The sequence below is a fragment of the Prionailurus viverrinus genome, chromosome A2 (genome assembly GCF_022837055.1).
Source record: "Prionailurus viverrinus isolate Anna chromosome A2, UM_Priviv_1.0, whole genome shotgun sequence".
Taxonomy (NCBI): Eukaryota; Metazoa; Chordata; class Mammalia; order Carnivora; family Felidae; genus Prionailurus; species Prionailurus viverrinus.
In genome coordinates this window covers 15539834-15567295 of record NC_062562.1, presented here as the reverse complement: position 1 = coordinate 15567295, position 27462 = coordinate 15539834, and the positions used below count along the sequence as shown (strand labels likewise).

Sequence of the window (27462 nt, the reverse complement as noted above, 5' to 3'; positions counted from 1 at the left end):
GGGTCTGCCTCCATCTCTAGGTTTGGGGTGGCTCTCGCAGAAGGTGGGAGTGTATAGGGACGATACTGGGGTGATGGATGGCCTAGAATGTTCTGTCCGGGCTCAAGCTGGGCTGCCAGGACACAGAGTGAGGCTGGGGTAAAGGTGCAGCTCTGTCTGGGCCTCGCAGGCGAGTGTGTTCTTTTCTGTGATACTTTCCTTGACTTTGGTGGCTGGAACACACCCTGTCATTGCCCTGAAGCACTGTAGTGAACTCTGATCGTCCAGCCCCGCCCCCTGCCTAGAGACTGGGGCAGGTGCCCACTGGGACCAGACATTATCCGCCAGCAGCCATGCCTGTCCATAAAAGAGCAGCAGAGGCCCCGGGGCAGAGGCCAGGGAGCAGCTGGCAGGGCAGATGGAGCTCAGGCCTGGACCCCCGAGGCTTTACCAGCTGGTTCTCTGTTTGACTTCAAGTGGCCCCTGCTCCTCTGGGCCTCTGTTGCCTGGGCCACACAGGAGGGCCCAGGCCTGTATGGGTCTAATGACCTTTGCCACAGCCTGAACCTGCTGTATGAGAAGCCCGTAAGGCTGGACCCTGAGGGCAGAGTCAGGGTTCCTGCCTGGCGGACTGAGCTCTCAGCGCCCACAGCGGGTCCTCTGCAATTTCTCTGCCCCCTCGCTCCGTGACTCGTGTCTGCCTGTAGACTCGTGTCTTCTTGTAGAACAGTGATCCAGCTGTAGGTCAGAATCCAGATTTGACTCCTCCGTGTCCCCAGCACAAGGCTCAGGCCACGGAAGGCCTACTGAAAGCCACAAAGTGGAGGGGAGGGGAGCGGAGAGCGGGCGGCTTCCTCCCCCATTTTAATGCCCAGCTGGCTGCGGCTGTCCCTCTGCCTCTCTCGGCCGCCACCTCTTCCTCCAGCTCATCCTAACTCAGGCTGGGAGAATAGTCAGGGGAGGGAGCTTCAGCTTGGCCCGTGCCACCCGTCACTGCCACGTCACCCTCCACATAAATGCTTCAGGGATAGGGCATCCTGAGAGGTCATCTCAGGTCACTCGGGTACGAGAAGGCACTCAGCTTTATTTACAAGTGTCTGCAGGCTGCCGAGGCAGCGAGAGATTTTCCAGCAGCTTCCCCAGCTCAGGAGCCTCTGGTTTCCAGGCTCAGACCTGAGCGCCTCAGCAGAGGTTCGCTGCCATCTGGAAACCCCTCTGAGTGTCCCGTCCCCAAAGATTCAGTCTCTAGGTGGTATTTGGGCCTTTCCCTTCGGGACAGCAGTGATGTTTTGAGGCATGAGAGCCGAGATGGTAGAGGAGGAAGCTGTGTGCTGTTCTGTTTCACAAGCCGGGGGGTGGCCGGCCCCTAACTGCCCTCTGCGATGATCCCCTAGGGCCCTGACACCCCCTCCCCACCGCCACCACAGAGAAGGGACCGCCAGCACGGCCCAAGCCTCCCCTGGGCTTCTTGATTCCCTGGATCCCCAAGATGGGGCCCAAGTACCAGCTTTCTTCCCCTCTCCCTTTGGCCTGCTGGTCTCAGCCTTCTGCACCCCTGACCCAGCCCTGCGGCTCCCAGCCCTGAGCCCCCAGGCCTTCCGCTCAGGCCCCCAGCAGCCTCCACTCCATTGCAGTTGCTCGGCACAGGGTATCTGCTGGGCTGGAGCCCCTGCCTCTGGGCCTCTCTGTTCACCATCCTGGCCAGCACCCCCACGGGGCCTAGAACAGTTTTCTGGCCACCAGGGCTGCTGTCTAGCCAGGTCTGAGAGCTGAAGCTTCCCCCAGACACCCTCTGCCTCCTTGTGGCTGTTCTGGGCATGGCCTCACACTGCAGCCCATCCAGTTTGGCCATCCCCTTCGGAGAGAGGAAACTGCTTCCCGTCAACCCTGTAGAGCCACTGCTGTTCCTGACGGAAGGGACAGAGGCACGTCCGGGTGGGTGTGATCTGGATCTGCAGGGCAACAGTGGCCAGAGACCACGTTGGCTGAACAGCCACATGGGTGAGGCGACAGGGGCTGAGTCCATGCCGGGAGGCAGGACACCTGAGGCAGTCCTGTCTCTGCCCCTGACGGGCCGTAACGATGGGGCCTCAGCCACCCTGTCGGAGCTGAGAAGAGGGTGTTCTGCAACCTCTGTGGTCCATGTGTGAGCTTGGAGTCCGAGATGCCTGGACCCTGGCCTGGACTTGAGCCCCAGGGCTATCCAGCCCCAGCTGCCACCTCCAGGAAGCCCTTCTCATTTTTCTCCTTTCTTCTTCTTAGCTTCATTCTTTTCATCCTCCTCTACCTTGATGGCCACTGTGTCCACACTATCCTTCTTCTTCTTCTTCTTATCCTCTGTGGGGTAGAGGAAAGGCAGGTAGCGGGAGTGAGGCAGGGCCCTAGGGCCCCCACCAGAGCCTCCCACATCCAGCCCTTCACTTCTTCCTTCCTACCGAACTTCTCCTGCCTGCAGAAGAGCTCCGGGTGTTACTTGCCTCTGGGTCTCTCTCACTCGGGCCCATTTCTGTGCTCTGGTCTCCAGGGACAGGTTTGGGGCAGAGGCGGGGAGCAGGGCCACTCTTGGTGGCAGGACTGAGGGTCTGGCTGGCTCGGCAGGGACAGGCGGTGGTGCAGCTGGGGGCCCCTCCCCGGTCTGCTCACCTCCGGGGATTTCTGTGAGCTCGTTGAGGGGCGGCACAGTCTCCAGTTTGTCCGTGTACATCTTGGCTGCCTTTCGCTGCAGGTACCGGGCTTCGATCTCCTTCCGGGTCCGTGGCACGCGGCAGTTGAAGACACAGCACAGAGTGATAACTGTAGGGACGACAGAGCAGGCCTGGCCGAGGCTGGAGCTCAGACGCCCCAGGAATGGTGCCCACATTGCAGACCTGCCTTCATCTACCTAAATGTGTCTCACCCAAGAGACTCTGGCAGAAGGCTCTGTGTTTGGACAGAACCCCTGTGGGCTCTGGGATTTCCGAGGTCAGCTCAGCAGTTTCCAGAGCAGGACTGGCTTCACAAGGGGGCCCGCTCTTGGAAGGGCCTCGCGCTTGGCTTAATGCTCTGCCGTCAATGTTCTTAGCAATTTGTGAACAAGGGGTCTCATACTTTCGTTTTGCCCTGGATCCTAAATCATGTCACTGGTCTCAGTTTCTGACTCGACTGAGGCCCCTGGAGGGCAGGGCAGAGGACTGCACGGTGACTCACGCTACAGCTACCTGGAGGCTGTCCTGTGTTCCCACCCAGGTCTCTCGGCTCCTAGTAATTCCTAGGTTTTCCTCCCCAGGCTCCTGAGAGGACCTCAGACACTGGAGGACGTAGCTGTGTCCTCCTCAACCCCCCTGAGGACAAGCCTGAGCTCCTCTTGGCCGTGAGAGCCCACGAGACCCCACGAGAGGGCACAGACCCTGCCCTGGGGCGTTCACCTCCCACAGTTATTCCAGGAGCGGTTTTCCGGCTCAGGGCAGCTGTGCCCACGCGAGCTGGGCCAGGGAACGAAGCTGGACTGTCTAGTGATGGGCAGGGCAGTGCTGGGCTGCCAGGGCCCGGCTGGACTGAGTTTATTTTTCTAAGGCCCCACAGTCTGACCACCTTGGCCCCAGCCTCAGGGGAGGGGACGGGGCTGCTTCCTATTATAAATCAGATGACAAGACATAACTTCCTGGCAGACTCCTGGGGGCAGGACGGCCAAGCGGGACAAGCCAGGCCTATTTTAGGGAAGATGCATCAGACCAATGTAGCCAGGGCTGGAGCACCCTTTGGAGTCAACTGGTGTGACTCTTTCAGCCAAATATCGTGGCCCCGCTAAGTCTCCCCCAGGTTCACAGAATGAAAAACAAGGAAGGAAGGAAGGAATGCATGCATGCATGAGATGGCCTCAAAGCCTTTGCTGCTGAGGACAGAACTAGACTCCCGAATGGGTGGGTAGGGGGAGCTAACAGCATCCGGGCACTCTGGGGGGCTGCACAACTACCCCGCAGTAGGTCGGTACCTTGCTGTCCAGGGGTAAACGGCAAACCTTTCTTATCCGGAGAGCTGGGTTCTGGTCTTCTCCAGACCCTTGTGTGTAGGCCTATGGCCCTAGTCCTACCGGCTTGGGCCGTCTCTTCCAGCCACCCCACCAGGCACATCCTCTGACCGTGCTTACTCAGGTTCTCCACAGAGGCTGGTCCCAGGCTCTATGAGGCCTCAGCTTTGCAGGGAGCTCAGCCATTGGCAGCTGGAGCAGGGCCCACACACCGCCCCTTGCCTGCCCCACCCAGCCTGGCCCAGTCACTTCTCTTCAACGAAGGGAAAAAAACAACGTGTTTTGGATCGAGTCCCAGGACCCAGGCAGGGGCTTGGAATGTGAGTCCCCAGGCTGGAAGGACCTCCAGAGGCACCCCCCACCCAACCCCAGCCCCTCTGCACGAGGTTCTGGGCCCAAGCAGCCGGGAAAGCAGGAAAGAGGTTTCCTCTCCGGGAGATGCCATCCCTACTCCCCAGGGCCCTGCATGGAGTCCTGCAGGGAAGGTAACAAGTGGTGCCCTGCTGCTCAGAAGACTTTGGGACTCTCCCTTACTCTCCCTTCCTCTTTCCTAGGAAGCAGGGTGAGGAGTAGGGGCTGGTCTGCGTGCTTCATGTCTAAGCCTCTCTTCAGGTCTGTCATTGCAACTTTCTTGTGTGACCCTGGGCACCTCCACTGTCCGGGACCCAGCAGAGTCTGGAGAGGCCGTTCTGTGTTTAGAGGCCCCTCAGTGCCTTCACCCCTGCTCCGTGGAGTGCCCCGGAGCTGCTCCCTGGACACGCACCCTGAACTGCTCCTTATGGGCAGATGCTCTTGGTGCTGCGGGCTGGGGGGCACGGTTTCCTCTCTGAGCACCTGGGCTGGGGCTGTAGCCACAACGGTGTGTCAGTAGGGCCTCCAGAAAGACGCCTGACTGATTCTCACCTTGGCTAGGAATGAAATGCAGCCCCTTGCTCAGATCCTGCTCCCACCCCAGCCATGAAGAAATGGTGGTGGGGGTGTGCGTGGAGACTTTCCCACAAGGAGGGCCTTTCTGGTGCCGGGAGAAACAGATGCAAATCAGATGTCCCTGTCTCCCTCGGAGTCCTCACATCTGGGTGGGCCCTCTGCTGTGGCGCTGCCCTCCAGGGGACCTCATCCTGAGCCAGCTCCAGCTCGAACTTATCCGACCTGGGGGGCACGCAGTAAAAGTCCTCTAGGGGTCACCTGAGACCTTGTGTGGAGGCCATTCCGTCCCTGCTCTGCCTGCACCATGCCCTCTGCCTGGAATTCTTGGGGGGCAGCCTACCCAGCCAAACCGCATGCGTCTCCGCACGCATCCGCAGTGGAGAGGACCCTCCTCCGTGAAGCTTGTGCAGGGCGAGGGGGTTTTCTGTCCCTTCGTTGCCTGCGTCTCCCCCAAACCTCTGACGTGTAGGAACCTTCATCAGACTCTGCTTTGCACCCTGGTGGTCTCCCTATCCACCGACATTTCTCTGCCCTCTTTCTCCAACTCCAGACCCCTGCTCTGGAAGGGCCGAAGGGGGCACGCCAAGCCCATCTCTGTTGCGAGCTGGAGTCAAGCAACTCAGTCCCAGCAGAGGAAGGGGTCCTTTGCTCTTAATGGAGGTGGGTGTGAGTCGTTCCACGGGGATGGGATCTGACAAGGCAGGGTTTGCAGCCTGGGAGCCACATCTGCCGGGTGTCTGGGGAGCCTCCAGGCTGGGCTGCGGCCAAGGATGGCCTTGCTGGGGCTTCTGGGTGTGGGCCCTTTAAGCCTGGCCAAACAGCAGGAGAAGCATCCGGAGGCCAGCGATAGGGAAAAATGACACGTCCTCATCCTGGTTCAGTGGAGTCCCCTGTAATTACCGTAATTGCCATGTGGCTGTGTCCCAGTTGGGCAGAATACTTCAGGTCACCACCAGCCTGTCAGCCCTCCACAGGGACTTTGTGTAGATCAGGAGGTGCCAGAAACCACAGTGGGCCTCCTGCGGGCGACTGGCCTGCTTGTACTGCCCGGAATTGCTGCTCTGAGCCCCTGGGGGTGGTGCCGGGGGTGGGGTGCAGGGGGTGGCGTGGGGTGGGAGAGGGCGGGGAGCAGCTACTCACTGATGGACAACACGAAGAGCGAGAAGATGCCCACCACGTGCCAGAGGCGCATGTCCCAGAACACCACGGTCTCCTTCGTCAATGGGGGCGGCTTGGGCTTGGGCGGGGCCGTGCTGGGCTGCAGGTCAGGAGAGAGAAGAATGAGCCAGGCAGAGGCCGGGGGCTGGGGCTGGGCCGAGAGAGGCCCAGGTTTCAGCAAGGACTCAGCGCAAGTGTTTCGGAATCTCCTAGAATCTAGAGTCTTCGACATTCACAGTCAACGTCCTAGACCTTGGGAAGTTCCGGATTTAGAGCAAGGGAAGAAAGCAGCTCCAGAACCATGGAGCCAGGGACCTGGGGTACAAGGGTACTTGGGATGCTTGAGGACACCAAGGCCTGAAGGGGCAAAGGTGGATGGCTTGTCCCAATGAGGTTCAAGGCCCCTTCCGGCAGCCTGCTGGTCTCCTCCTGCTCCAGTCCTGGGCCCCACAGGCAGATGGGGTCTCAGGACCAAGGCCAGAGACAAGGCAAGGCCTGTGCTGCCCTGGGGGACTTTGCTCTCAAGCACCCTCGGTGTGGGGTGGGTTGTGGAGCTGGACTCAGGGCCCGTGGCTCGGCTGTCTGGCCAGGACCCCCACCAGATGACCTCAACAGTCAACTCTCCTGCCAGAGTCACCTCTTCTGACCAGAAGGATAGGCCAGAGTCTCCTGGGACAGGACCAGATAAATTGTCTGCAATGAGGCAGCGACACCTAGAGGCCGAAAGCTATAAGCATGACTGGAACAAGCCTGTGCAGAGCTTAGCAGGCCACCTCCCCCCTTCCCAGTGGGACACAGCCCTGCCCTGGGGGTCTAGGGACACGGCCCTGCCCTGGGGTACTGAGGGGACACAGCCCTGCCCTGGGGGTCTAGGGGAACAAGGCCCTGCCCTGGGGGACATAGCCCTGTCCTGGTGGGTCTAGGCAGGACCTCTCCCTGACCTAAGGGGCCGAGAAGGATATGACCCTATCTCTGTCACCAAGTTTGGCTGAGGGATGGAGGGGGAGGCGGTTAGCGTTTAGAGGGAGAGAGGACCCTGGGGCATCTATGGAATTCATTGTCTCCTGATTAACTGAATATGGACCGACCTGAGGAGTCCTTTCTGGCTCTCTGGGAAGGAAAGGCAACTCACAACTCAACCATCCGTCCAGTCTTTCCCCTGGTACATGAGCATGGATTGGCACCTACCACAAGTTCCTCATCTAATGAACACCACCCTTCGGCATGTTTGGGGACACTCAGAGAGGATCGGCAACCTGTCCCAGGTAACACAGGGCATCTCTGTGCTTGGGACTGATACATGATTCCTCAGCTTTTTTCTCTTAACCAGGGTAAACTGGGGTGGGAGTTTCCTTTCCTCTAAGCCTCAGTTTCTCCATCTGTAACTTAAACGTGGGGTGGTTCCAAGGTTCTCTGGGAAGCCCTCTCTACCCAAGTAGAGTGGGAAAATTGACAAGAAGATAACCCTCCTCAGCATCCTCCCAGGGGCCTGGATCCGTTCGCAGGGTCAGACACATGTGTGTGGGGTCAGGCACATCTGGGGGTTCAGGGCACATGTGTGTGGGTTGGAGCACATAGGGTTTGGGCACATAGTTGTGGGTACAGGGCACACGTGTGGTTGGAGTACGAGCGTGTGGTCAGACATCTGTCTGTAGAGTCAGGGCCGGGGTCCTAAGGCTCAGTGTGTCTGGCCTGGCTGGGCTGTGTGGCTGGAAGACTCCGAGGTCCAGAGAAGAGATCTTGGATTCTGAGCCCGGGGAAGCTGAGAGCCCACTTCGGACACCTTGTTCCAGCCTTGTTCTGGGTGGAATTGAGCTTACGATCTCTCCCTGATAGGGATCTCAGGTAGAGGGTGACACGTGAGAGTGGGGCACCTCCTCGTGGTGGGCACTGCTGGGGGGTCTGAACTCTAAAGCTTGGGAGCTCCGGCCTCCATCAGATGGAGGATGATGGCTGTAGGGATCGTGGTGGGTGGTACCGTGGACTCAGCCCTCCCCATCTCTCTTCCCTGGGTCCCCTGGGCTCAGCCAGGCCCTTGCTCAGGCTGTAGGCAGATGGCAGGCAGATGGACTCCAAATGCAATTTTCCTTGACAAGCCGGGAGAAGATGTGCTCCTGGGGGCTGAGGGGAAGAGTCCTTGGCTCAGAAGTGTTGCAACACCCACCCTCAGCCTTCTGCCACACCCAGGCCAGCTCAGCTCTGCACCGGAGGCCTCAGGGCAGCCACCAAGGGGCCCAGGTACACTCTGCGGGGCTCAAGCCAGCCTGGCTCCCCTTACAGGGACACTGGAGCTGACATCCGACTCCAGCCCAGCATTTTGATCACACCCCCTGGTCTGCAGCAGGGACAGGCTAGTATCGGCATATAGGGCTCTGTCTTCATGTCCCTCGGACCCTCAGGTTCAGGGCTGTGTCTTCTTAGACCCTCAGCATAAGGCTCTGTCTTCCCTCTCCATCCTGTCTCCTGGCACCTGCCCCCGAGGGCTCTCCTGGGCACCTTGCTGACTCCTGCCTTTCTGTCTCTCTGGCCTCTCCTCTCTGCTTCTGCCTGCACAGGCTCTAACCCCCACTCCTCCCTGGCCCTGCCTCTTGGGCCTTCTCCCTCCGGCCTCGTGTTTTAGAATTCTGGGTCTGGTCTGCCTCTTTGGCTCCCCTGCTCAGCTCAGCAAGAATGGGGTACGGAGGGGCCAGGGGGGCTGCAGGTGGCCCTGACTCTTGCCTTCCCCGCCCTGCCTGGCCCCAGCTGAGCTCCCGAACCCCCCCGGCTGTCCTCCTTCCCTCTTGCTGGGTGGCACGGCAGCTCCCCGCAGTTCTCTCAGCCGTGCACCCTCTCCCAACTTACCCTCCTCCTTCCACACCAGGACCCATCACGACTCTCCCCTGCTCAGAGACCTTTGCCAACTCTCCATTATCACCAGGACCAAGTAAGACCCCTGAGTGAATCCCTGGGTCCTGGCCTGCCTGCCTCTCCCCTCCAGGGCCAAGTGCTCCACATGGAGATGAACTCAACACGCGGCTGCTCTGTAAAGGGTCTCCTCCTCTTCCTGCCCCTACCCTCCAGCTTGGAAAGCCCTCACCTGTTTCCTAAGGCTATGTCTCCCCCATTAGTCAGGGGACCCTGAAGGATCTCTGGAGGCAGAAGCTCTTTCCTCTGGCAGACCCTAGGATCAGGGACTAGATCTCCCCTATCAGACTAGATAGAGGTCACTGAAACCAAAGATCATGCCTCTCCCTACACCCCCCCACACCCCGCCCTCATTAGGGCAAAGGCAAGAGGATAAGGGCTGTGTCCCCCAGCGACTGAGCAAGGCTGTATCCCCAGTCAGACCTGGAATACTTACCATCAGGGTGAGTCTCCCCCACCCGACTAATGTTCCTGAAGTCAGGGGCTGTGCCCTCCCATTAGACCAGGGACCCTAAGATTGGGGGCTGAGTCTCCCCCCCCCCCCCCCCGGAGCCTGGAAGCCCTCGGGGGAGGGCTGTGTCACCCCATTAATCCAGGTCCCCGAGGGCAGGAGGCAGGGAAAAAGGCAGCTCCCAAGGCAGAAGGGCGTCCCCAGCCCTCTGCCACGCTGCCACAGCCTCCCCGAGCCCCTCGCGCCGCCCCGCCTCACCTCCACCAGCTGCCCGGCGACCCCCGCGAGGCAGACCCCCAGCGCGACGCCGCCCAGCGCCCACAGGGGCCCCGCGCCTCGCCGCTGCCCGGCCATCTTCGCGCCCCGCGGCTCCGGGCGGGCGAGGCCGCAGGTGGGGGGAGCCAGCGACGCGGGGGGCCGGGCGCGGTTGGCCCGGTGACTGCCCCGCCAGGCAGCCGGCGCTCGCGGTGACGATCTGGTCGCAGGCCGCGAGTGGGCATCATTTATTCATCGTCGGTGTCTGGTTCCCTGCCTCCCGCCCCCACATCACCGCGGATGGAGGGCCCGCCCCCCTCCCGGTGGATCCGAGTCCAGGTCTCCCTCCCCTAACCCGATCCAGCCGGGCAGAGAGGAGTGAGAGTGACAGGCTGGGGTCAGGTCCTTGAACAACAGGCCCCGGCTCCCCTGCCCGACTTGGGCCTCAGTTTCTCCATCTGGGGCAAGGGGAGGAGTTAGAATCTGCCGATCTGGGAGGCCCTTCCCAGTCTGACGTTCTGAATTTGAAAAACCCTGCTGGACCCAGGCTGGCGGTGGGGGTGGGGGTGGGGGGCGGGGGGACGGTATGGCAGGCAGGTTGCCATAGTGACAGGCGCTCAGGGATGTCCTGGGCTGGCTTCCTGCCCAGAAATGGCTCTGGTCACTCTGGACACCAGAGCTAGAGTGGGGGATGGGGACCAGGGGATGGTATGGTCAGAGTTGCTAGTTCCCGGTGCTATGGAAGGTTCCTGAAGAAGCCAGCACCTGCTGCCCCACGGGACTGGGACGACTCCCCCTGGAAGGGCTGGAGGACCATTTTTTGACTCTGGCCGACCTTGAGCCTCTGCCCCAGTCTGATCCCCAATTCTTACTCCAGTCTGAGCCATGATCCTGGCCTCGCCCTGAACCTGGCCCACATGTACTCTGGTCCTGACCCCAGGATCAGCCTTGACAACCCAGGGATGGAGCAATGGAGGGTCTGAGAAGCTGTGGAGACCAGAGGGTTTTGGAGGAGGATGAAGAGGAGGAGGAGGAGGAGGAGGAGGAGGAGGAGGAGGAGGATGGTCTGGGGTGGGGAGACTCCTCTGGTCCATCCTTTCTCTCACTTCTCCTTCCACCCCTCCCTCCCTCCCTTCCTTCTTCCCACCCTCCCTCCCTCCCTTTCTTCCTTCCTTCTTTCCTTCCTTCTTCCTTCCTCCTTCCTTCCTTCCTTCCTTCCTTCCTTCCTTCCGGACCCTGTAGATTCAGAGCCTCGTAGGGCTCCTGCCTGGAGGTGCAGCAGATGGGCAAGGGCCAAGGTGAGAGCTACAGCAGAGAGCAGAGGGCCAGCCATGGACACCCACAGGTGACAGGGGTGGGAGATCACAGGCGGGCAGGGAAACAAGAGAGCCACTGGCAAAGGACAGCTGGCCTGAGGGATCCTCAACAGTAAGTGGCAAAGTCTGGGGTCTCAGTGGGCTGGGCCACCCCATCCTCCCCAGGCTTGCCCCAGCCAGGCAAACAGGGATTCTATTAAAGCCCAAATGACTTGCTGAAGCTTCTGCTTCCTCATGCCTCTGTCATGGGCCAGGCTAGGGAAAGCCGCACTGACCAGCCAGGGAGGTCACCCTTGGGACACAGGGTCAGAGAGGCCTTGGCTGGACTGGGCTGAGGTTAGTGGGCCTGACAGTGGCCGTGGGCAAGCTGTTACCCCTCTCTGCTTTGAACTTCTCGTCTACGGAATGGAGAGGGCAAGACTTTCATCAAAGGGCTGTTAGGAGGATTATATTGAACTAAGGATTATGGAGTGCTGAGTCGCTAGCTTTCCCTGCTAGGAAAAATGATTTAAATTTCCTTTTTCGCTCTCTGAAGGCGGTGAAAGTTGACTGAACAAAACTGAAGTTATTATCCCCAATTCACAAAACTAAATGAGCACGAAGAAATTTTAAGAAATGAAACTTTCAAATTAGATTTCCTATAGATTTGTAGCTTTAAACTTTATAACTTCTAAAGGTACTGAAGCTTAAAACTAAGACTCCTGGGGCATGATCACATCGACAGCTTTCAGACCTCAGATTGAACCTCTCTGAGCTTCAATCCCTCATCTGTAAAATGGGTATAACTATGGTATCACAGCACCTGTGCATCACAAGCCTTCAGGAAATGCTAGTCGTTATGATTGTTGTGGGTATTGTCTCAATTCCCTGTTGTCAAACACTGGTGTTTTTTCCAATTCTCCAAAAGGTGAAATACTACGGTGAGCGAAACATCCTTGAAGCTAAAGCCCTTTCCATCTTCGAAGGCTTTTCTTCCTCTCCTCTGTGGACTTATGAGGAATTGAGGGCCAGAGAGGGGTTGTGCCCTGCATAAGGTCACACAGGAACTGAGGCCTCAAACTCAGTCTGTGGCCCCTAACCCAGGCCTCTGTCCCCTGTCCAGTACTTTTCCTATTTCTTTTTTTTTTTTTGATTTTTTCATGTTTGTTTATTTTTGAGAGAGAGAAGAGCGTGAGCAGGGGAAGGGCAGAGAGAGAGGGAGACACAGCATCCGAAGCAGGCTCCAGGCTCTGAGCTGTCAGCACAGAGCCCAATGCGGGGCTCAAACTCACCAACTGTGAGATCGTGACCTGAGCCAAAGTCGGATGCTCAATAGACGGAGCCACCCAGGTGCCCCACTTTTTCTATTTCTTATGAGGCCCCTGATTTCTCCTGCACCCTACTACCAGTAAGGCCCATCAGGTCTGGGGTGGCAGAGCTCTAGGTGCCCAGATTCCCCAGCCTCGTTCCCCTGGAAGACAGTGTCCCCTCCATGCATGGTGGCATGAATGCTTGGCCTGCGGAACCCTGTTTGTCCCTCGGGTGCTATTTTTAGCTCCTGTGGGTTTCCTGTAGGGGCCCAGTCCAGTCTCTAGGACCTCTGGATTGGAAGCCATGGGCAGTGCAGTCGACAGTGGCCAGGGGAACCTGTGAACACTTCTCTCCTGGAGCCAGAAATGCCAGGGCTCAAGGCTCAGCTCTGGGGAAGCAGAGGGTCGGGAGTAGGTATCTTCCCAGCCACGGAGCCAGGCTGGGATCCAGGACATCTTGGACTTGGCCTGGGCTGAGAGTGGGGGCTGGGCTGTCTAGGCCTGAGACACGGTGGCTGGGGCCTGCTGGGAGCTGGCAATCTCTGACCTTGTTGGCCCCAGGCCTGGCCCAGAATAGCTCTGGGGCTGGGCCGGGCCTGGTGAGACCTGTGTATACAGAAGCATGCGCTCGTGTCCCAGGCTCTGGTGTGCACAGGAGTGCATGCACACTCTGCACTTGCCTCTCTGTGTGTCTGTGAGTCTTAGTGTGTGTTCCATGGAGCAGTATGTAAGTCCGTGTCCATGTGGATGTGCACAGCGTCTGCCCGTGCCCACGTACAGGGCTGCCTCCTGGGCTGTGCAACTTGGAAGTCCTGCCAGTGTGTTCATAGTAGATGGGTCTGTGTGGCACAAGTAAATGTACACGCCGCACATTCCTGTGGACTGTGGCATGCGAGAGTGGGGTGGGTGTGTGTGTGCACATCTGCGGTGGGATTGGGCAAGGGCCCTTGGCTGTGTGGGCGGGTGGACCCAGTGGAGGCTGTCCTTTGGGCACTACTAGGGGACTACAGATTACTTGGCCCTGGCAGAGAGAGAGAGGGAGCGAGGCCTGGCAGGTCTTGCCCCACTTGGCAGATAGTAAAACTGGGCTTGGCAATGCTGGTGAGGTCACCCACTCTAGTGTTCGGTGGGTGGGGGGGTGAGGGAAGATGTGCCCCAGCTTTCCGATTCCCCTAGATATGGCCGAACAGGAAGGCTGGGCTGTGGGGAGGAAGCTGAGGGGGCCCTTCCCTTCCTGCTTGAGCCCAGCCAGCGCTGCCCTCCCTCAGCTGTAGGTACAGATGAGGACACTGAGGCCCGAAGAGGGGATGGGCTGCTGCAGAGACACCACTCACTGAATCTGCTTCCTCCTGCTCAGGGCTCTGTCCTGCCTGCCTTGCTCGCCACACCCTCCTGGACAACCTTGCTCTCTCTATGTGGCCACATCTCCATGGCCCTTGACCCTTCCCCCCAAGCCCCAGAAACCCCTTGCTTGACCACACCCACGTGCCAGAGGACCCACAGACCCACCAAGACCCTGCTCATCTGAGAAGGATCCCCTTGAACTGCCATGTGCCCCCTCCACTGGGGATCTTTCTTCAGCCTGGCAGGGTGGGGCATGACTTCCACCCCCTCAGATTTGAGTATGGGTACCCTTTTTGCCCTTCCACTGTCCGTATGGGGCCTGTTGGTCTCAGTGTTGTCAACCCTGAAAGGGGAGATGACTCCAGTCATCCTCTGGAACCCGTGTACTGCGGGAAGTGATGGGGGGGGGAGGGGCATAGGCATGGTGGCTGGAGGGGGACCAGGCAGCAGACAGCGGGATCCTTTGTTACAGGCTGAACCATTGTCCTCCCCGCCCCCCCCCCCCCCCCCCCTCCTGGGACTAGGCTTCCGCCACCCTTTCCAAGGTCACAGGCCCCGGAGCAGACAAGCGCAGGCTGCATGCTCTACTGGGCCATGATGAGAACCAGGAGTGGGGGCAGGGGGACTTCCTCAAGGTCACACAGAAAGAAATGGTCGCTGGCCATACACATCTGGCCCAAGGGGGTGCGGGGCAGCCTCGGTTTACCCCACTTTCGGTACGTTTCTCGAGCCCACCCAGCGCTGCGCTTGTGCTGGCCTCTGGGATTCGGTGCGGGTGGAGGAGGTCATGGGGTTGCACCCAGGCCCAGAGCGGTCAGAATAGGGGCGGATGCCCGGGAAGGCCCCGTCAGGACGAAGAAGCCAGGCCGCTTCCCGGACACTGCCGGGCGGTCCTGGGAGCCCTTCCTGGGAAGCTAGGCGAGCCTGGGCCTGAGTGAGTGAGTGTGTGTGTTTAAGGCGGCGGAGGGGTCAGGCCCCTACCTCCCTCTCCCACTGGGTCCCAGAAGCCTTCGGACCCGGAGGTCTCCAGGGAAGGCCTCAGGACTAGACCTCGGGCGGGGGTGCGGGGGTCGCGTAGATCGCTAGGCGGGTCGGTCGGCTCACGCCCCAGCTTCCTCGAGCAACAACCCGGGGTGGGCGGGGCCGGCGGTGGGGGCGTGGCGAGGGGCGGGGCAGTGGGCGTGGCGGGCTCCGGGGCAGCGGGGAGGGGGCGGCGTGCGGGCAGCGGGGAGCCAGCGGCCGCGGCGACGCTCCCCGCTCTGGGCACCGGCACCGCGCAGGTAAGGGCGGGGCGGAGGTCGCGCGTCTGTGGGCGGGCTCCTGTGCTCCCGCTTGCCCCTCACTCCAGGTGGGACTTTCGCCTAGCGCCCCCTCGGGCCGCCGCGTCGCCGTCCCTCCACGGCTCCTCGGTCCCAGGCGGCGCTCACATGGGGGCCGTCTGAGTTTGTCCCAAGGCACCGGCCCCGTTCCCCATTCCCCGCCCCGTGCCAGGGCCCTTCGGCCTTTCAGCCTCGTTCTCCCTGCCCCGCGGTTACCCTGCTCGGATTTACGGGCAGCGCAGAGATAGCGCCCGGGGTTCGTGCACCGCGCAGGGGATCGGTCCCGGGCTGGGGTGCGAGGGCCGCCCCCGGACCCCATCCAGCCTGAGAGACTGCCAGGAGGAGGTGACGCCTGCAGTGAGACCGGCATGGGCAATGCCTGGTGGCTGGGACAGGATCCCATGTTTGGGAAACTCCAGTGACTGTGCGTGTGCCAGGCAGGGAGGGGCAGGGAAGCTGTCAGAGACTGAGAAGGGTTGGGGGTGGGGGCGTATAGGACAAGAAGCTTAGAGGCATGGAGAGCCCAAGAAGGAGTGCTGGGGGGAGAAGCCAAAGTGGAGACTGAGGGGTCAGCTGTGACAGTTGAGCACCCCCACCCTGGGGCAGTTCCTCTGTCCTGTGTCTACCACTGGGCTGTTTTAGGGGACTCTGGGGCAGCCCAGGAAAAAGACGTCCAGAGCAAGCAAAACTTCCTTGCTTGTCCACACCAGGAAATACCAGAGTGGGTGCCATGACAGGGTGTGGCCTAGGGGCCTGAGGGGCCCGGGGGGGCCAGGTCTTGGAGAGGGCAAGGGAGGCTTCGGTGACCCTGCCTGAGAGCGACCAGGCGTGGAGAGAGGCCAGGAATGCAGGGGAGACAGCAGGTCTGGCGGCTGGTTAGATCGACAGGGGAAGGGCAGCTGACTCACCTGGGCACGCCAAGACTAGCCAGTTCTGTCCTCACCCTGCCCCACAGTGAGCACCAAGGCTGCCTGAGGAGGTAGGAGGCTGGGTCCTGCTGGGAACTTGCTGTGTGCCCTGAGGCAAGTCGCCCAGCCTTTCTGAACCACCTCACTCAGGTGACCTGGCAGGACCGGCAGCCAGAGGCCTGGGTCTGAGCCCTGCACATGCTCTACAGACATGCTCTACAGATAGCGTCTCAGCCCCTCTCTTGCCTTCCTCGGCCTCAGTTTCTCCATAGGTACTTCATGTGCAGCCTAACACTAAGGAACTTTAGAACTGGGTGGAGGGAGAGGGTATGGAGGCCATACTCGTGACCAGAGCCCGGTGGGTTAGGGGTGTGAAGGGTTTGAGCAGGGGTTACTCCTGCTGGGTCCCTCTCACGTTATGGCTCAGCACCTCCCCCTACCCCCAAACACACACACTCCTGCATACTCGTGCGTGGTCTGCTCCCTGCTCTCACTCTCTTGGTTGCCTCCAGGATGAAGGCCCAAGCTCTCTAGCCGGGGAGTGGGGACCCTGGGCACCACCAGACCAGATCCCCAACCTCAGCCGCAGCCTTCCCCACCACTGCCTCGCCAGCCATGCTTAACTTCTGGCCTTTTCTCTGAGCAGTGTACCTCAGTTCCTTAGAGGTAGACGTCCCTTTGGAGCCACAGATCTGGAAGGGTCCTGGAGTAAATGCCAGTCTGGGTCTGTAAGACTCATCCCGAGGGTCCCTAGGCTGCTTTGAGCGGTGAAGGAGGCTGAGGACCAGGTCTCTGCACCCAGAGCAACTCCCCACACCAGTTTATCATTTCTAAGGAGGACTCACATAGTTTGAAAGCTCTGATCTAAACGCACCCCTATTTCACAGAGGAGGTGACTGAAGCCCAGAGGGGAGCAGGGCTCTGGACAAGCATGGCCAGGACTGAGCAGTGGGTAGGGGGTTGGCAGGGGGTCCTGTGGGAGCAGCTGAGGTATGGGCCATGGGTCCAGGGTAAGGGTAGCTGCCAGCCCCCCAGCGAAGGGCGGGGGACGCCTGAGGTGGAGAGGGGCAGAGAGCTCTATCTGGGGTGCAACGTGGCTGGGGTGGACCCCAGGTCAGTGTGAGTGTGGGGGATGCCTGGTGTTCAGGGCCCCTCGGCCTCGAGCTACTGACTGCAGGTCCCCACTCGCCCTGATCTGGTTCCTAGTCCACACCTCCTGTCCTGGCTGCACCTTCTTCCTCCACCTTTATTTAGCCAGTGTCCTCACCTCTCAGTTCACACCCCCTACTGACTGGCTGCCAACTGAGGATGGAAAGGTCACCCCCACCCCCCAAAGGGCCTTTCCCTTCTGTCAGTTTCTGGAGCTATGGGGGAGGGTCGGGGGGGGGCGGGCCCCACTTGCTGTACCCCTGGCCCCTCAGCTGGGCTCTGTGGATCTGCCTGAGTTGACGTGGAGCCACCTGTCCCTCTGCCCCAGGTGGGGTGGGGGGAGGTACTGGGGCTGCCACAGGGGCCCACAGAGCAGGCCACAGCTGGGCAGCTGGCCGCTTCCCCTTCCTGTCGGTCCCTCCCAAGGCCTCGCCCTCCTGAAGCAGCAGCAGCAGGAAAGGTGGGGCAGGAATGCCGGGGCCTGGGCCCTTGGCCAGAGTTCTGAGACACCCGCCCTGCTGCCCCAGAGCCTGTTCCCTGGGAGTTGTAGGTTTTGTCAGGGGCCTGGAAAGGGCGCTGGGGCTCCACCTGTGTCACCTGCCCATTCCGGCGATCCCGATGATATCTCCCACCCCACCTAGGTCAGCTTACGGCAGAGCCTCTGAGTGTCAGAGCCAGGGACAGGCAGTCTGAGGGTCTCAGGCTAAGAGACCCTGAGATGTGTGGTCTGGTCCTTCGGGCAGATGAAGTTTGCTCGGTGAGGACACCTGGCTCTGGTGGGAGAGCGCTGTGTCTGTTTGGAGGCTGCGGCCTGGCTGTGGGGGTGGGTTGGAGCCCAGGCCCCTTGCTGACCCTCCCTCTCGTCAGAAAGCCACATTCTCAGGGGATCTCTGCCTGCTTGGTGCGTTCCTCACTCCATGGTGGGGAGTCCAAAGACTCAAGCCCACCTGCCCGCCCCCACAACCCCTACCTCTTTGCTCTGGGCACAGCAGGGTCAGCCAGGTTGAGGGGCACGGAGGGTCTGGCTCTCACCCCTGCTGACCTCACTCTGCCACTGCTGGGCCCTGTCTCCTCTCCAGCTGTCACCACATCCATCTCCCCAAGTCTGATGTTGGGTCCTACCACGCTCCCTTGCCCTGAGATCCTCCATAACTCCTCCACTGGCCACGTAGGCCACTCTTGGTGGGCCACGCGCAGAGCCTGGGCCCTCATGCCCGTGATCCTTTGCTCTCACTGTACCCATGATCCTTTGCTCTCACTGTGCCCATGATCCTTTGCTCTCACTGTGTCCATCTGCATGGCCTGAGCCATGGCCTTGAGAAAAAAGCTGGGTTCCTCTGACAGTGTGTCCTTGTTTCCAGAGACTCTGTGGAGGGGGAGCTAGGTCAGAGCACCACTAGATATTACTCTGAACCTCGGGAGCCATGGTGGATGTTTGAGCAGGGGAATGAGCAGGCCAGAACTGGGCTTGAGGAGCACCTGCCTTTTGGGCTAAAAAGAGGTGTTTCCCTAGGCAGTTCTGAACCCTCACTGCCTCTCCATCAGGTCCCCTCTGCTGGGCCCAGGTGCAGAGCAGGGCAGGGGTCAGTGGTTGGTCTGGGCGTTCCCCTCTGAGGCGGCCCCAGGCTCACCACTCCGTTCTGTTGTGGGCAGTCCCGGGCACGTGGGCTGAGAGCGTGGCACTGACCGTGCTCTCCCTGGCGCCCTCTCTCTGGTCTGTGCCCCATTCGCAGGCCCCGAGTCCAGCATTCTGGCCATGTGCAGCCCTGAGGAGGAGGCCCTGCTGCGGCTGGAGGAGGTCTTCTCCTCCACCCTCGCCCGCATCAACAGCCTCGTCCTCCAGCCCCTGCTCACGGCTGGTGAGTCTCAGCTCTGCAGTGGGAGGGCGGGGGACGCAGGAACCATCCTGGGACCCCGGGACCTAGCTCGTTAGACTGTTCGTGGCACGCACAGCCTGCTCAGCCTCAGACGGGAGTGGGGACACACGGGACTGGGGCTCCGCCTCTGGTCGCTGGCTGCTCCCTTCTCAAAGGGACCCCAAGGGGCCAGGCCACGGACCCCTAGCCCAGACTCAGCTGTACATAGAGTCAAAGTCCCACCTCTTCCAGGGCACAGGCCTGATGCTCTGCCTGGATTCTCAGCCTGCTCTCACCCAGGGCACGGCTGGAAAGCAGGATGCTGAGTTTTTACTTCCAGTTTGGGTCTCACTTGTGAAGTGACCTTGGTCAGGTGCCTTCCACTGAGGGGCTCTGTCCACTCATCTGTGAGAGGGAGGGGACCATAGGACCTTACAGACCCTGCATCCCAGACCCCAGGAAGTCCAGAGACTCGGGGGAGTTAGTGTACGTGGTGTCCCTGCTCAGTGGGGGGGTGGACATGTGCCCCACTTACTCCTCAAGGGTGCTGCCCGGCTCTCCGGCTGCCTGTCCCTGCTGAGTTCCAGGGGGCCACATCAGCTTCCTATCCAGAGCCAAAGACCCCGAGGAGGATGCAGAACCCTGGCCGAGGCTCCTGGGCTGTGGGGGCCCCTCCCCTCGAGGCGGAGAGGCCCCGCCCCCTCACAGCGTGGTTGCCCCGCCCCCCCTCCTCCAGAGCCCTCGGACCCCCAGGGCAGAGAGTGCCTGCGGCTGTTGCAGCAGCTACACAGGAGCTCCCAGCAGCTCTGGGAGGTGACGGAGGAGAGCCTGCACTCGCTGAGGAGGAGGCTGTGCCACCAGGACTCCGTCGGGCTGGAATCCCTGCTGTTGTTGTGCGGCGCCGACCGCGTTCTACGGGTGCACGTAGAGTACGGCGGCGAGGAAGGCGGGGGATCGCCCTGGGCCTAGGGCTCCCCGGGTCAGGTTTAGGTTTGGGTTCGGTCTGGGGTGGGTCAGCCTCAGGGCCTGGGGCCTTAGCCTGGCACAATCACAGACACCCCAGACCTGAGCCTTGGGGCCTCCCAGGGAGGAAAGACTGAGTTAGAATTACCTGGTTGGGCCAGGGCTGCGGGGACTCGGTGAGTGGGGTCCGAGGACCCCGGAAGGGCAGGGGCTTGGGTCTGAGGCCGTGGGCTGGGCCTGCAGGGTGTCTCCTGTGCTGTCTGTAGGTACATCGAAGCCTACACTAGCTGCGTGGTGGTGCAGGCCTTTCAGAAGGCAGCAAAGAAGAGGAGGTGAGCACAGGGTGCTGCGGGGATGGGGGTGGGGTGGGGGCTCTGAGTCGGTGGGGGTGTCCGGGAGGGAAGGCTGGGGAAGTCCCATGGCCACAGCAGCCCGTGTCACAGCCCATGACTCATCCCGAACACTCCTGGTTCTAACAATTCCACGCTGATCCACACCGGAAGGCGGGGGGGGGAAGTCTATGGAGGCTGTGAGCCAAATCCAGATATCCACTAGCCAAGGCCGACCCTGGGAAGGGGAAGGAGGGGCCGTCCTGTTCAGGGTGGATGGTTGTCCTCGATGATCCCTTCACCCCGAGATATTGTCGTTGAATCTCCTCCAATCAGGCGACCATGTTCGTGTGATATGAGAGCGGTTTGGGGTCTGGGACTGCTCCTGAGACCTGGGGGCATTAGCTGGGTTTGGGTGGGGGATGGTGGCAGGGACAGAACGTAGGAGGGGGATGAAGGCGGCGTGTGGCCCTTCCTCCACTCAGCGAGTACTGGCGGGGCCAGCGGAAGGCGCTGCGGCATCTCCTGTCGGGCGTGAGCTCAGAGGCCTCCGTGGGCACAACGCTGGTCCAGGCGCTCCGCCAGCCGCTCGCCCATCACGTGCAGCAGTATGTGCTCCTCCTGCTGAGCCTCGGGGACACCATTGGGGAGGTAGGTAGCAGGGAGGTCGGGCGACCAGGTGCTGCTCAATAGGCCTGTCACTTGTAGGGACGCCAGGGGAGGAGAGGAACGGTCCTGGCTCAGGAGACCCATCTGACTCAGGAACCCTGGCTTGAGAAAGACACAGCCATGCTTTTGGGGACGTGGCCCTGTTCTGGGGGGTTCGCAGGGACATGGCCTTGCCCTGGCATGTCTGAGGTACATGGCCCTGCTGTAGTGGAGCCAGCAGAGACCCGGGAAGCAGATGGAGAATCATGTACTGGGTGTGCGGACACCTGGCCCAGGTCCAGCTTTGCGGGGGGGGGGGGGTGTGTCACCCAGTGGTCCTCTGGAAGCACCTTCATGCTGGCCTCTCCCTCAAGGAAGGGCTGGCAGGGAGAAAAGGACAAACTTTGGCTTAGATCCAAACCTTCTGACCAGCTGGGGCCAGGCCAGGGCCGGGGCAACCATCACAGGGTGGCGGAAGGTTCTGACAGGCCCCCCCCCACCCCCGTCCCCCACTCACCAGCTGCTCTGTGTCCTTGCAGCGTCACCCCACTCGGGAGCTGGTGGTGCACGCGGCCACCCTCTTTGGGAACCTAGAGTCCTTCATGAGGCAGGCGCTGGACCAGGCCACCACCACGCAGGCCCTCTGGCACGCCCTGAGCAGCCGGCTGAGAGTGAGTTTGAGGCCTCAGGGCGGGTCAGGAAAGGGGACTCTTATCAGGCAGGGGCCAGGTGGCTGTGAGGTCCGTGTGTCTAGCCGTCCTCAGGCACTTGCTGAGTGCCTCCTGGGCCAGGCCGTGAACCGGCTCTGGGGAAAAGCAGTCAGAACTGACTCTGTCCTGAGACGCCACCCGGCGATCACGTCCTCATGAAACCACCCACTGTGGCACGCACTGCCCCTACCGGGGTCGGCGGGGGAGCCCCCTGTGCCCTGAGAGGGTGTGGCAGGCCTGGGACCCAGTGTAGAGAATTAGGGGAACAGAGAAAGGGAACAAGAATCGCCAGCGAGAGGCAGGGACCGCAGAGCCCCGGTGAGTGTTGTGGGGGGCTCGGCGGGGGCAGTGGCTCGAGGTGGGACGGGCCTCAAAGCGAAGCTCTGAGACAAGTTTGCTGCCCCCACCCCCTCCAGACCTTGGAGCCCCACTGTCGTCACAGAGCTGGGGGCCTCCGGGAGATGGTTAGAGTGGGGGACAGGGGCGCCTGAGCCCTGTGCCTCCCCGCCCTCCTCCCCAGGATGTGCTCTGCACCCCTGCTCGCAGACTCCTGCAAGACAGCCAGGACATACCTGTGACGGTCACCCCGCTACGGGCGGAGCGCGTGCTGCTCTTCGATGATGCCCTGGTCTTGCTGCAGGTTGGGGTGGGGCTGACCAGAGGTCCTGGGGCCGCAGCGGGGGTCGGGGGCCTGGCTGAGAAAGGAGTGGGGGGCGAGAACTTGGGGAGGTGATGGGGGCCGAGAGGCAGTCATTGCTGGGGGTGGGGGGCGGCAGGCCCCGCCATCCCTGGAGCAGGGTGAGCTATCGGGCAAGGCCGCGCGAAGCGCATCTCAGTCCCGGCTGCCATCGCTGCTAACCATCTGTACCTCGGTTTCCTCATCTGGAAAACGGGACACTTGTGAGTGAGTTGGTCTTCAGCAGGTGCCGGACAACTCTTGGTTCTTTCTCTTCCTTACTTAGGAGGGGAGCCCCAGATGGGAGGTCAGGGGTGGCCCTTGGTGACTGAGGAGGGCTGGATGGATCCGGGCACACATGAGGCTTCTAGAAAAAAGTACTGTGTAGAACCAGGGCCTGGGCTCTGGACGTTGCAGAAGTCAGGGGGGAGCCAGGGCTCGGGTTTGGGATTGTTTCCTGGCCTGTAGTATCCCCCACCCTTGAAGTCATATGGCCCTTGTGATAGCCATAGCGCTGTCTTCTCTGTCCCCTCAGAATGCCAGGCTGGGGCTCCCCTGCAGACTGGGAGGCCGAGGCCTGGGGGGAGGGGGGGGCTGCTACTTGCCCTGTCTAAACCTGTATCTCCTGAAATCTGGTTCACTTTGAGCTCCTCTCCACTCTGTGCCCCAGGTACACCGATGAGATACTTCAATGCTCTGTGCCCTTTCCTACCTCTGGACCTTTGCATGTCCTGTACCAGGCCCACTCTTGTCCCTGCCTGTGTCTGGCACACTCCTCCTGCCCTTCGGGCCTGGGCCTGGTGCCTCCTCCCCCTGCGGCGGTGAGGCAGTGACCTAGGTCAGGCAGGAGGTCGCTGCATGCAATCTTGTAGAGGAAGGGGCGTGGGTCAACTCTCCGAGCAGGGATGGCGTTCCAGATAGAAGGAGCAGCACAGGGTCATGGATGGAGCCGGAGGCGAGGGAGGGGCTGCTCCAGGGTTCCCAGCCAGGCCCTTGGATGGGAAGGGAGATGGGGAGCAGGCTGGGCGAGCCGGACTGAGTAGCCTGGGGATGCCCGGCCGCGTGGCAGCAGGTTGGTGCCTGGAGCACGACTGGCCCAGAGCAGGAGGGGAGCGTCTGGTCTGGGCCCTGGGTGACACCAGTGCCCCATCTCCTTCCAGGGCCACAGCGTCCACACCTTTGATCTGAAGCTGGTGTGGGTGGATCCTGGGCAGGACGGGTGAGCGGCCCCCTCCAATCACACCCCAGGCCTTCTCTCCCTCCACCCACCTGACACCGCCCGCACCCCAGGGCTTGGGCCTCCTGGAACACCCTCCGGAACGGAGCTGGGGCCTACTCGTCACCTCCATCTGTCTAGGTGCACGTTTGATCTCCTCACACCTGAGGAAGAGCTCTCCTTTTGCTCCAAGGACCCCCAGGGCCGGGTGAGTGTGGGTGGGTTGTGAATCGGGGTGGGGTGGGGCCAGAGGAGTGAGGGAAGGCAGCAGGAGGGCAGGGGGAGGGCACAGGTGTACCCCCCCCCCCCCCGGAGGCTCTGGGACCATGGCCACAGCGAGTCGGCGGTCAGCCCGGGTCGGGCCTCAGAGCGCCGTGGAGAACAGGGTACTTGGCCCTGTGAAGCCGGGATTGGGGCTTTGCGGGTGCCTGCCCCGCGGCTCTGTCTGGCTCCCCCGGCAGGCACCGAAACCGCACACGAGGTCTGATGCAGGGCCTAGGGAGCAGCATGGAGCCGTTAGTTGGCTTTTCCCCCAGACGACAGAACAGAAGGGGAGGGGCGTGGCGGGGGTACTATCTGGAGCTTCCTAGAGGGGCTGCCTCCACAGCAGTGACCTATCCTGTGTTTCCCCTGTCCCCACCAGATGGTCTGGCAGTGGAAGGTGACTCAGGCTGTGTGCCAGGCCCTGCGGGGGAAGAAGGACTTCCCCATGCTGGGGGCGGGCCTGGAGTCCCCCGAGCCCCCCACCTGCCGCTGCGTGGCATACACCTTCCGCGCCGAGGGTCGGCTCTGCCAGGCCACCTACGAGGGCGAGTGGTGCCGGGGCAGGCCCCATGGCAAGTGAGTGACCGGAGCTCCGGGCCGAGCGAGGCAGGGGTCGTTGTGGGAGTCTGAGGACAGATGGGACCCACATGGACCTAATCACCCGAGGGCACGAACCAAAGGCTGTTACTCCGAATCAGTTGGTCAAGCCTGTTTGTCCCCCGGTCTCTCTTAAGCTCTATTGGACAGGACCTGGCCCATAGTAGGTCTGTGCCATGTAGAGTCTCGGTGAGGGTGATGACCCCAGAAGGCGTGGGACAGGCTTCAGGCGGCTGGCCTGCAGGGCTGCAGTGACTGTTCTCGGGAAGCGGGGGGAGAATAATGCTCATATTCACGTAGCACCGTCTGGTGGGGGAAATGGTTTGCAGATACCTGGCCTCCCCCAGCCCTTACAAGACCCCCCTGGGCGAGTGTCATCACCCGTTCTGGAGGCCCAGAGGCTGGCATGACCTACCCAAGGCCTCAGGGCAGGTTATAGCGTGAGTCTGGCTTCAGTCACAGGGAGGTGGGCTTTTCAAGACCCTGTGGCCCCCCCCTATGTTCCAGCTGGAAAAGCCAGGGCCCCGAAAGCAGAAGGGACTTGCCAAGGTTATGCTCATAAGCACGTTAGTTTCTGATACCTTGCCTGCTTCCAGAAAGGACTTGAGGAAGCAAATGAACAACAACAACAAAAAAACAGAAAAAACAATGCCGTGTCAGAAGAGGGGAGGAGGATGCTAGAAGCCACTGGCTAGCGCTTGACTTAAGCTTGCAGTTCAGCTCTGAGCTTCCTGTTGGTCAAGGGAAAAAGGGAACCTGGATGTTTCCAGAGCTTTCCCTGTGGGGTGTGGTGAGTGTGCCTGAGGCTGCTGGGCTAGTTGTGCCAGGAGTCGAGAAGGACCGAGAGCCCCCTGCGGGTCATGGAGCTCAGAGAGAAGGGCTGGGTGGGGGCAGGGAATACCAGTCTGGGGGGAGCTAGGGCTCTGAGAGGGTCTGTGGTGGAGGTCAGCTGGGGGCTGTGTGCGTTTGAAGTTCGGGTCGAGTGGGCCTGATGTGTGTGCCCTTCAACTGTCTTCCAGGGGCACCCTGAAGTGGCCAGATGGCCGGAATCACGTGGGGAATTTTTGCCAGGGCCTGGAGCACGGGTAAGGCTGGGGCTGATGCGGGAGAATGTGGCGGGCGGGGGAGTGGTTTTCACCCCCGCCACCGTCACCAGCCTGGCCCCATCCTAAATCCCCGAACCTCAAGCAGGAACTTAAGGCCATTTGGTCCAGGTCCCCTTATTGCGCTTCGGGAAACCAAAGCCCCGAGGAGGGGTGGGTCATGGAAGGAGTGGTCAGGACCGGAAGGTGCTCCCGGGATGCACAGGGGGGCGGGACAGGGGGAGGCGTCCTCAGAGTGGCCCTTGGGAAGAAAAGACGGCTGAGCACCTGGGCGATTCTCCTCATTGTCTGAGAAGGCCCCTTGGAGGCGGGGACGCTTCTGGTGGCAGGGAGGGGTGTCACGGGGTGTCCTGGTCAAGGTGGTAGCCTGGTGCTGACCGCCCCCCCCCCCCCCCCCCACGCACCCACACTGACAGCTTCGGCATCCGCCTGGTGCCCCAGGCCTCCGAGGACAAGTTTGACTGTTACAAGTGCCACTGGTGGGAAGGCAGCATGTGTGGCTACGGCATCTGTGAGTAAGTGACCCTCGGCGCCATGGCAAGGGGGGCTCTTGGGGCGGGCACGTCCCCTGGGCCGAGCTCCGGGAGGCAGGGCCAGCTGTTGGTGACCCTCTGCAGGTACAGCACTGACGAGGTGTACAAAGGCTACTTCCAGGCGGGCCTGCGGCACGGATTCGGGGTCCTTGAGAGCCCCCCACAGGCCCCGCAGCCCTGCAAGTACACGGGCCACTGGGAGAGGGGCCAGAAGAGCGGCTACGGCATCGAGGAGGATGGTGACAGGTGAGCGTTCCACGGCCGCCCCCCGCAGGGTCAGGGGGCTCAGGAGACCCCCACACACCAGACTGAGCAGGGCGTGGGTCCTGTGGTCAGTGCGTCCCGTCCGTTTGCCCCCTCAGAGTCTCTCTGAAGTCACTCACTTCCTTTCCGTGGCCTTGGTTGTTGCTGAGGCTCAGGATGAGGGAGCCCTGACCTCCTTGATTAAGGAGCCTCCCAGACTGGCCCCTCCTCGCGCTGTCCAGGAGGACTTTCTGACCCCCCAGTCTAGTCCCGTGTAGGGATCACAGCCCGTCCAGGCCCTCTGGGCTGTGAGAGGAAGCCCGGGGTCCTTGGCCTTGTATTTGAGGCTTGCCTATCTCTCTGACCTCACCCCTGCCGTGCTGCCTGCGTGCCCCTCCTAGACCAGCCTCCTAGACCACTGACTGTCCCCTTGTACCTGTTGTAGGCTCCTACCTCCATGACTCTGCATTCCATCACCCTTCCTGCCACCTCGCCCCAGGAAGACTGCCAGGATACCCCCCCCCACCCCGCCCCGCAGGCAGGCTCCCTCCCTCCCCCATTTTCTGTTTCTCTTGGAGGTCCTGACCTCACTTGCCCCATGTCTGAGTTGAGTAGATTCAGGCGATATCGCTGCTCCTTACCCGCTCACCACCCTCACCCCCTGACCCCAGCCCTGCCAGCTTAAAAGTGCCCAGGAACGACTCTGATCCAACTCTGGCTCCTCCCCCAGGGGTGAGCGCTATATTGGCATGTGGCAGGCTGACCAGCGCCATGGCCCAGGGGTCATGGTCACCCAGGCAGGTGTCTGCTACCAGGGCACCTTCCAGGCGGACAAGATGGTGGTGAGTGGGGTGACCCGCGTGTATCCTGAGCCACCCTTTCCCTGCACTGAGGCTGAACCCCCGGCTCTGAGGGTCCGGATGCTAAGCAGAGGCTGGGCGGCGCTGGATGGGGCGGAAGCTGGGTTCCTAGGTGCTAGAGGGAGACAGGACCTCAGCAGGATTCTACCTGCCACTTACCCTGGCCTTGGCCGAGTCCCTGCCCCTCCCGTCTTGGTTTCCCCATCAGCACCTCAGGTTAACTACTTACTGTAAGCACAGTGGAATCAGCAAGAATGAAGTGCATGGTGAGGATGATGCCAACAGTCACTGCAACTGACATTGATAGACTCCTAACTGGATACCCAGCTCTGGGTTCAGCCTCCCAGCACGATCTCGTGGGATCCTCCCCGTAGTCCCGCAGATCATGTCATCGTCCCCAGTGTATGACTGACAGATGTGAGGCTCAGAGAAGTCAGAGGACCTGCCTAGTGTCACCAG

At 61.2% G+C, this 27462-nt stretch overlaps 2 protein-coding genes across 9 annotated transcripts in view; one reads left to right on the top strand and one right to left on the bottom strand.

Annotated features, from left to right (window-relative positions):
- Window positions 1-1061: 1061 nt before the first annotated feature.
- Window positions 1062-22461, bottom strand: TMIE (transmembrane inner ear). Of its 4 annotated transcripts, none has more exons than XM_047844713.1 (5): window positions 22380-22461; window positions 22084-22206; window positions 6053-6170; window positions 2623-2772; window positions 1062-2316 (listed from the first exon to the last, which is right to left on the bottom strand). In XM_047844713.1, exons 3-5 carry the CDS (start codon window positions 6102-6104, stop codon window positions 2216-2218), a joined length of 303 nt encoding a protein of 100 aa, XP_047700669.1. In that variant the 5' UTR covers window positions 6105-6170; window positions 22084-22206; window positions 22380-22461; the 3' UTR covers window positions 1062-2215. The 4 variants fall into 4 exon arrangements, with proteins under 4 accessions (XP_047700669.1, XP_047700671.1, XP_047700677.1 ...); XM_047844715.1 differs by lacking the exon at window positions 22380-22461 and adding an exon at window positions 13918-13972 and having other exon boundaries at window positions 22084-22136; XM_047844721.1 differs by lacking the exons at window positions 22084-22206; window positions 22380-22461 and adding an exon at window positions 21319-21357.
- Window positions 14822-27462, top strand: part of ALS2CL (ALS2 C-terminal like) — a 27100-nt gene continuing 14459 nt past the window's right edge. For 3 of the 5 annotated variants that reach the window (XR_007149048.1, XR_007149046.1, XR_007149047.1), the window contains exons 1-13: window positions 14940-18864; window positions 19598-19790; window positions 20091-20156; window positions 20639-20804; window positions 21341-21472; window positions 22032-22151; window positions 23348-23406; window positions 23545-23611; window positions 24047-24243; window positions 25284-25349; window positions 25784-25882; window positions 25985-26146; window positions 26874-26985. Coding sequence is in view for 1 of the 5 variants with exons in the window: in XM_047844671.1 (XP_047700627.1) it covers window positions 18762-18864; window positions 19598-19790; window positions 20091-20156; window positions 20639-20804; window positions 21341-21472; window positions 22032-22151; window positions 23348-23406; window positions 23545-23611; window positions 24047-24243; window positions 25284-25349; window positions 25784-25882; window positions 25985-26146; window positions 26874-26985 (1542 nt within the window). In the remaining 4 variants the exon portion in view is untranslated. Of the gene's footprint in view, window positions 14910-14937; window positions 18865-19597; window positions 19791-20090; window positions 20157-20638; window positions 20805-21340; window positions 21473-22031; window positions 22152-23347; window positions 23407-23544; window positions 23612-24046; window positions 24244-25283; window positions 25350-25783; window positions 25883-25984; window positions 26147-26873; window positions 26986-27462 lie in introns of those variants that run through there. The other 2 variants (XM_047844671.1, XR_007149056.1) reach the window with 2 other exon arrangements.

What these genes read in the sequence shown, in the direction of transcription:
- TMIE (XM_047844712.1), bottom strand. Translation starts at nt 9,779, where the DNA reads ATGGCCGGGCAGCGGCGAGGCGCGGGGCCCCTGTGGGCGCTGGGCGGC. An exon ending in GCTCTTCGTGTTGTCCATCA is followed by an intron (nt 2,773 to 6,052) that starts GTGAGTAGCTGC and finishes TCGTCCCTACAG; the next exon opens with TTATCACTCTGTGCTGTGTC. An exon ending in GCTCACAGAAATCCCCGGAG is followed by an intron (nt 2,317 to 2,622) that starts GTGAGCAGACCG and finishes TCTACCCCACAG; the next exon opens with AGGATAAGAAGAAGAAGAAG.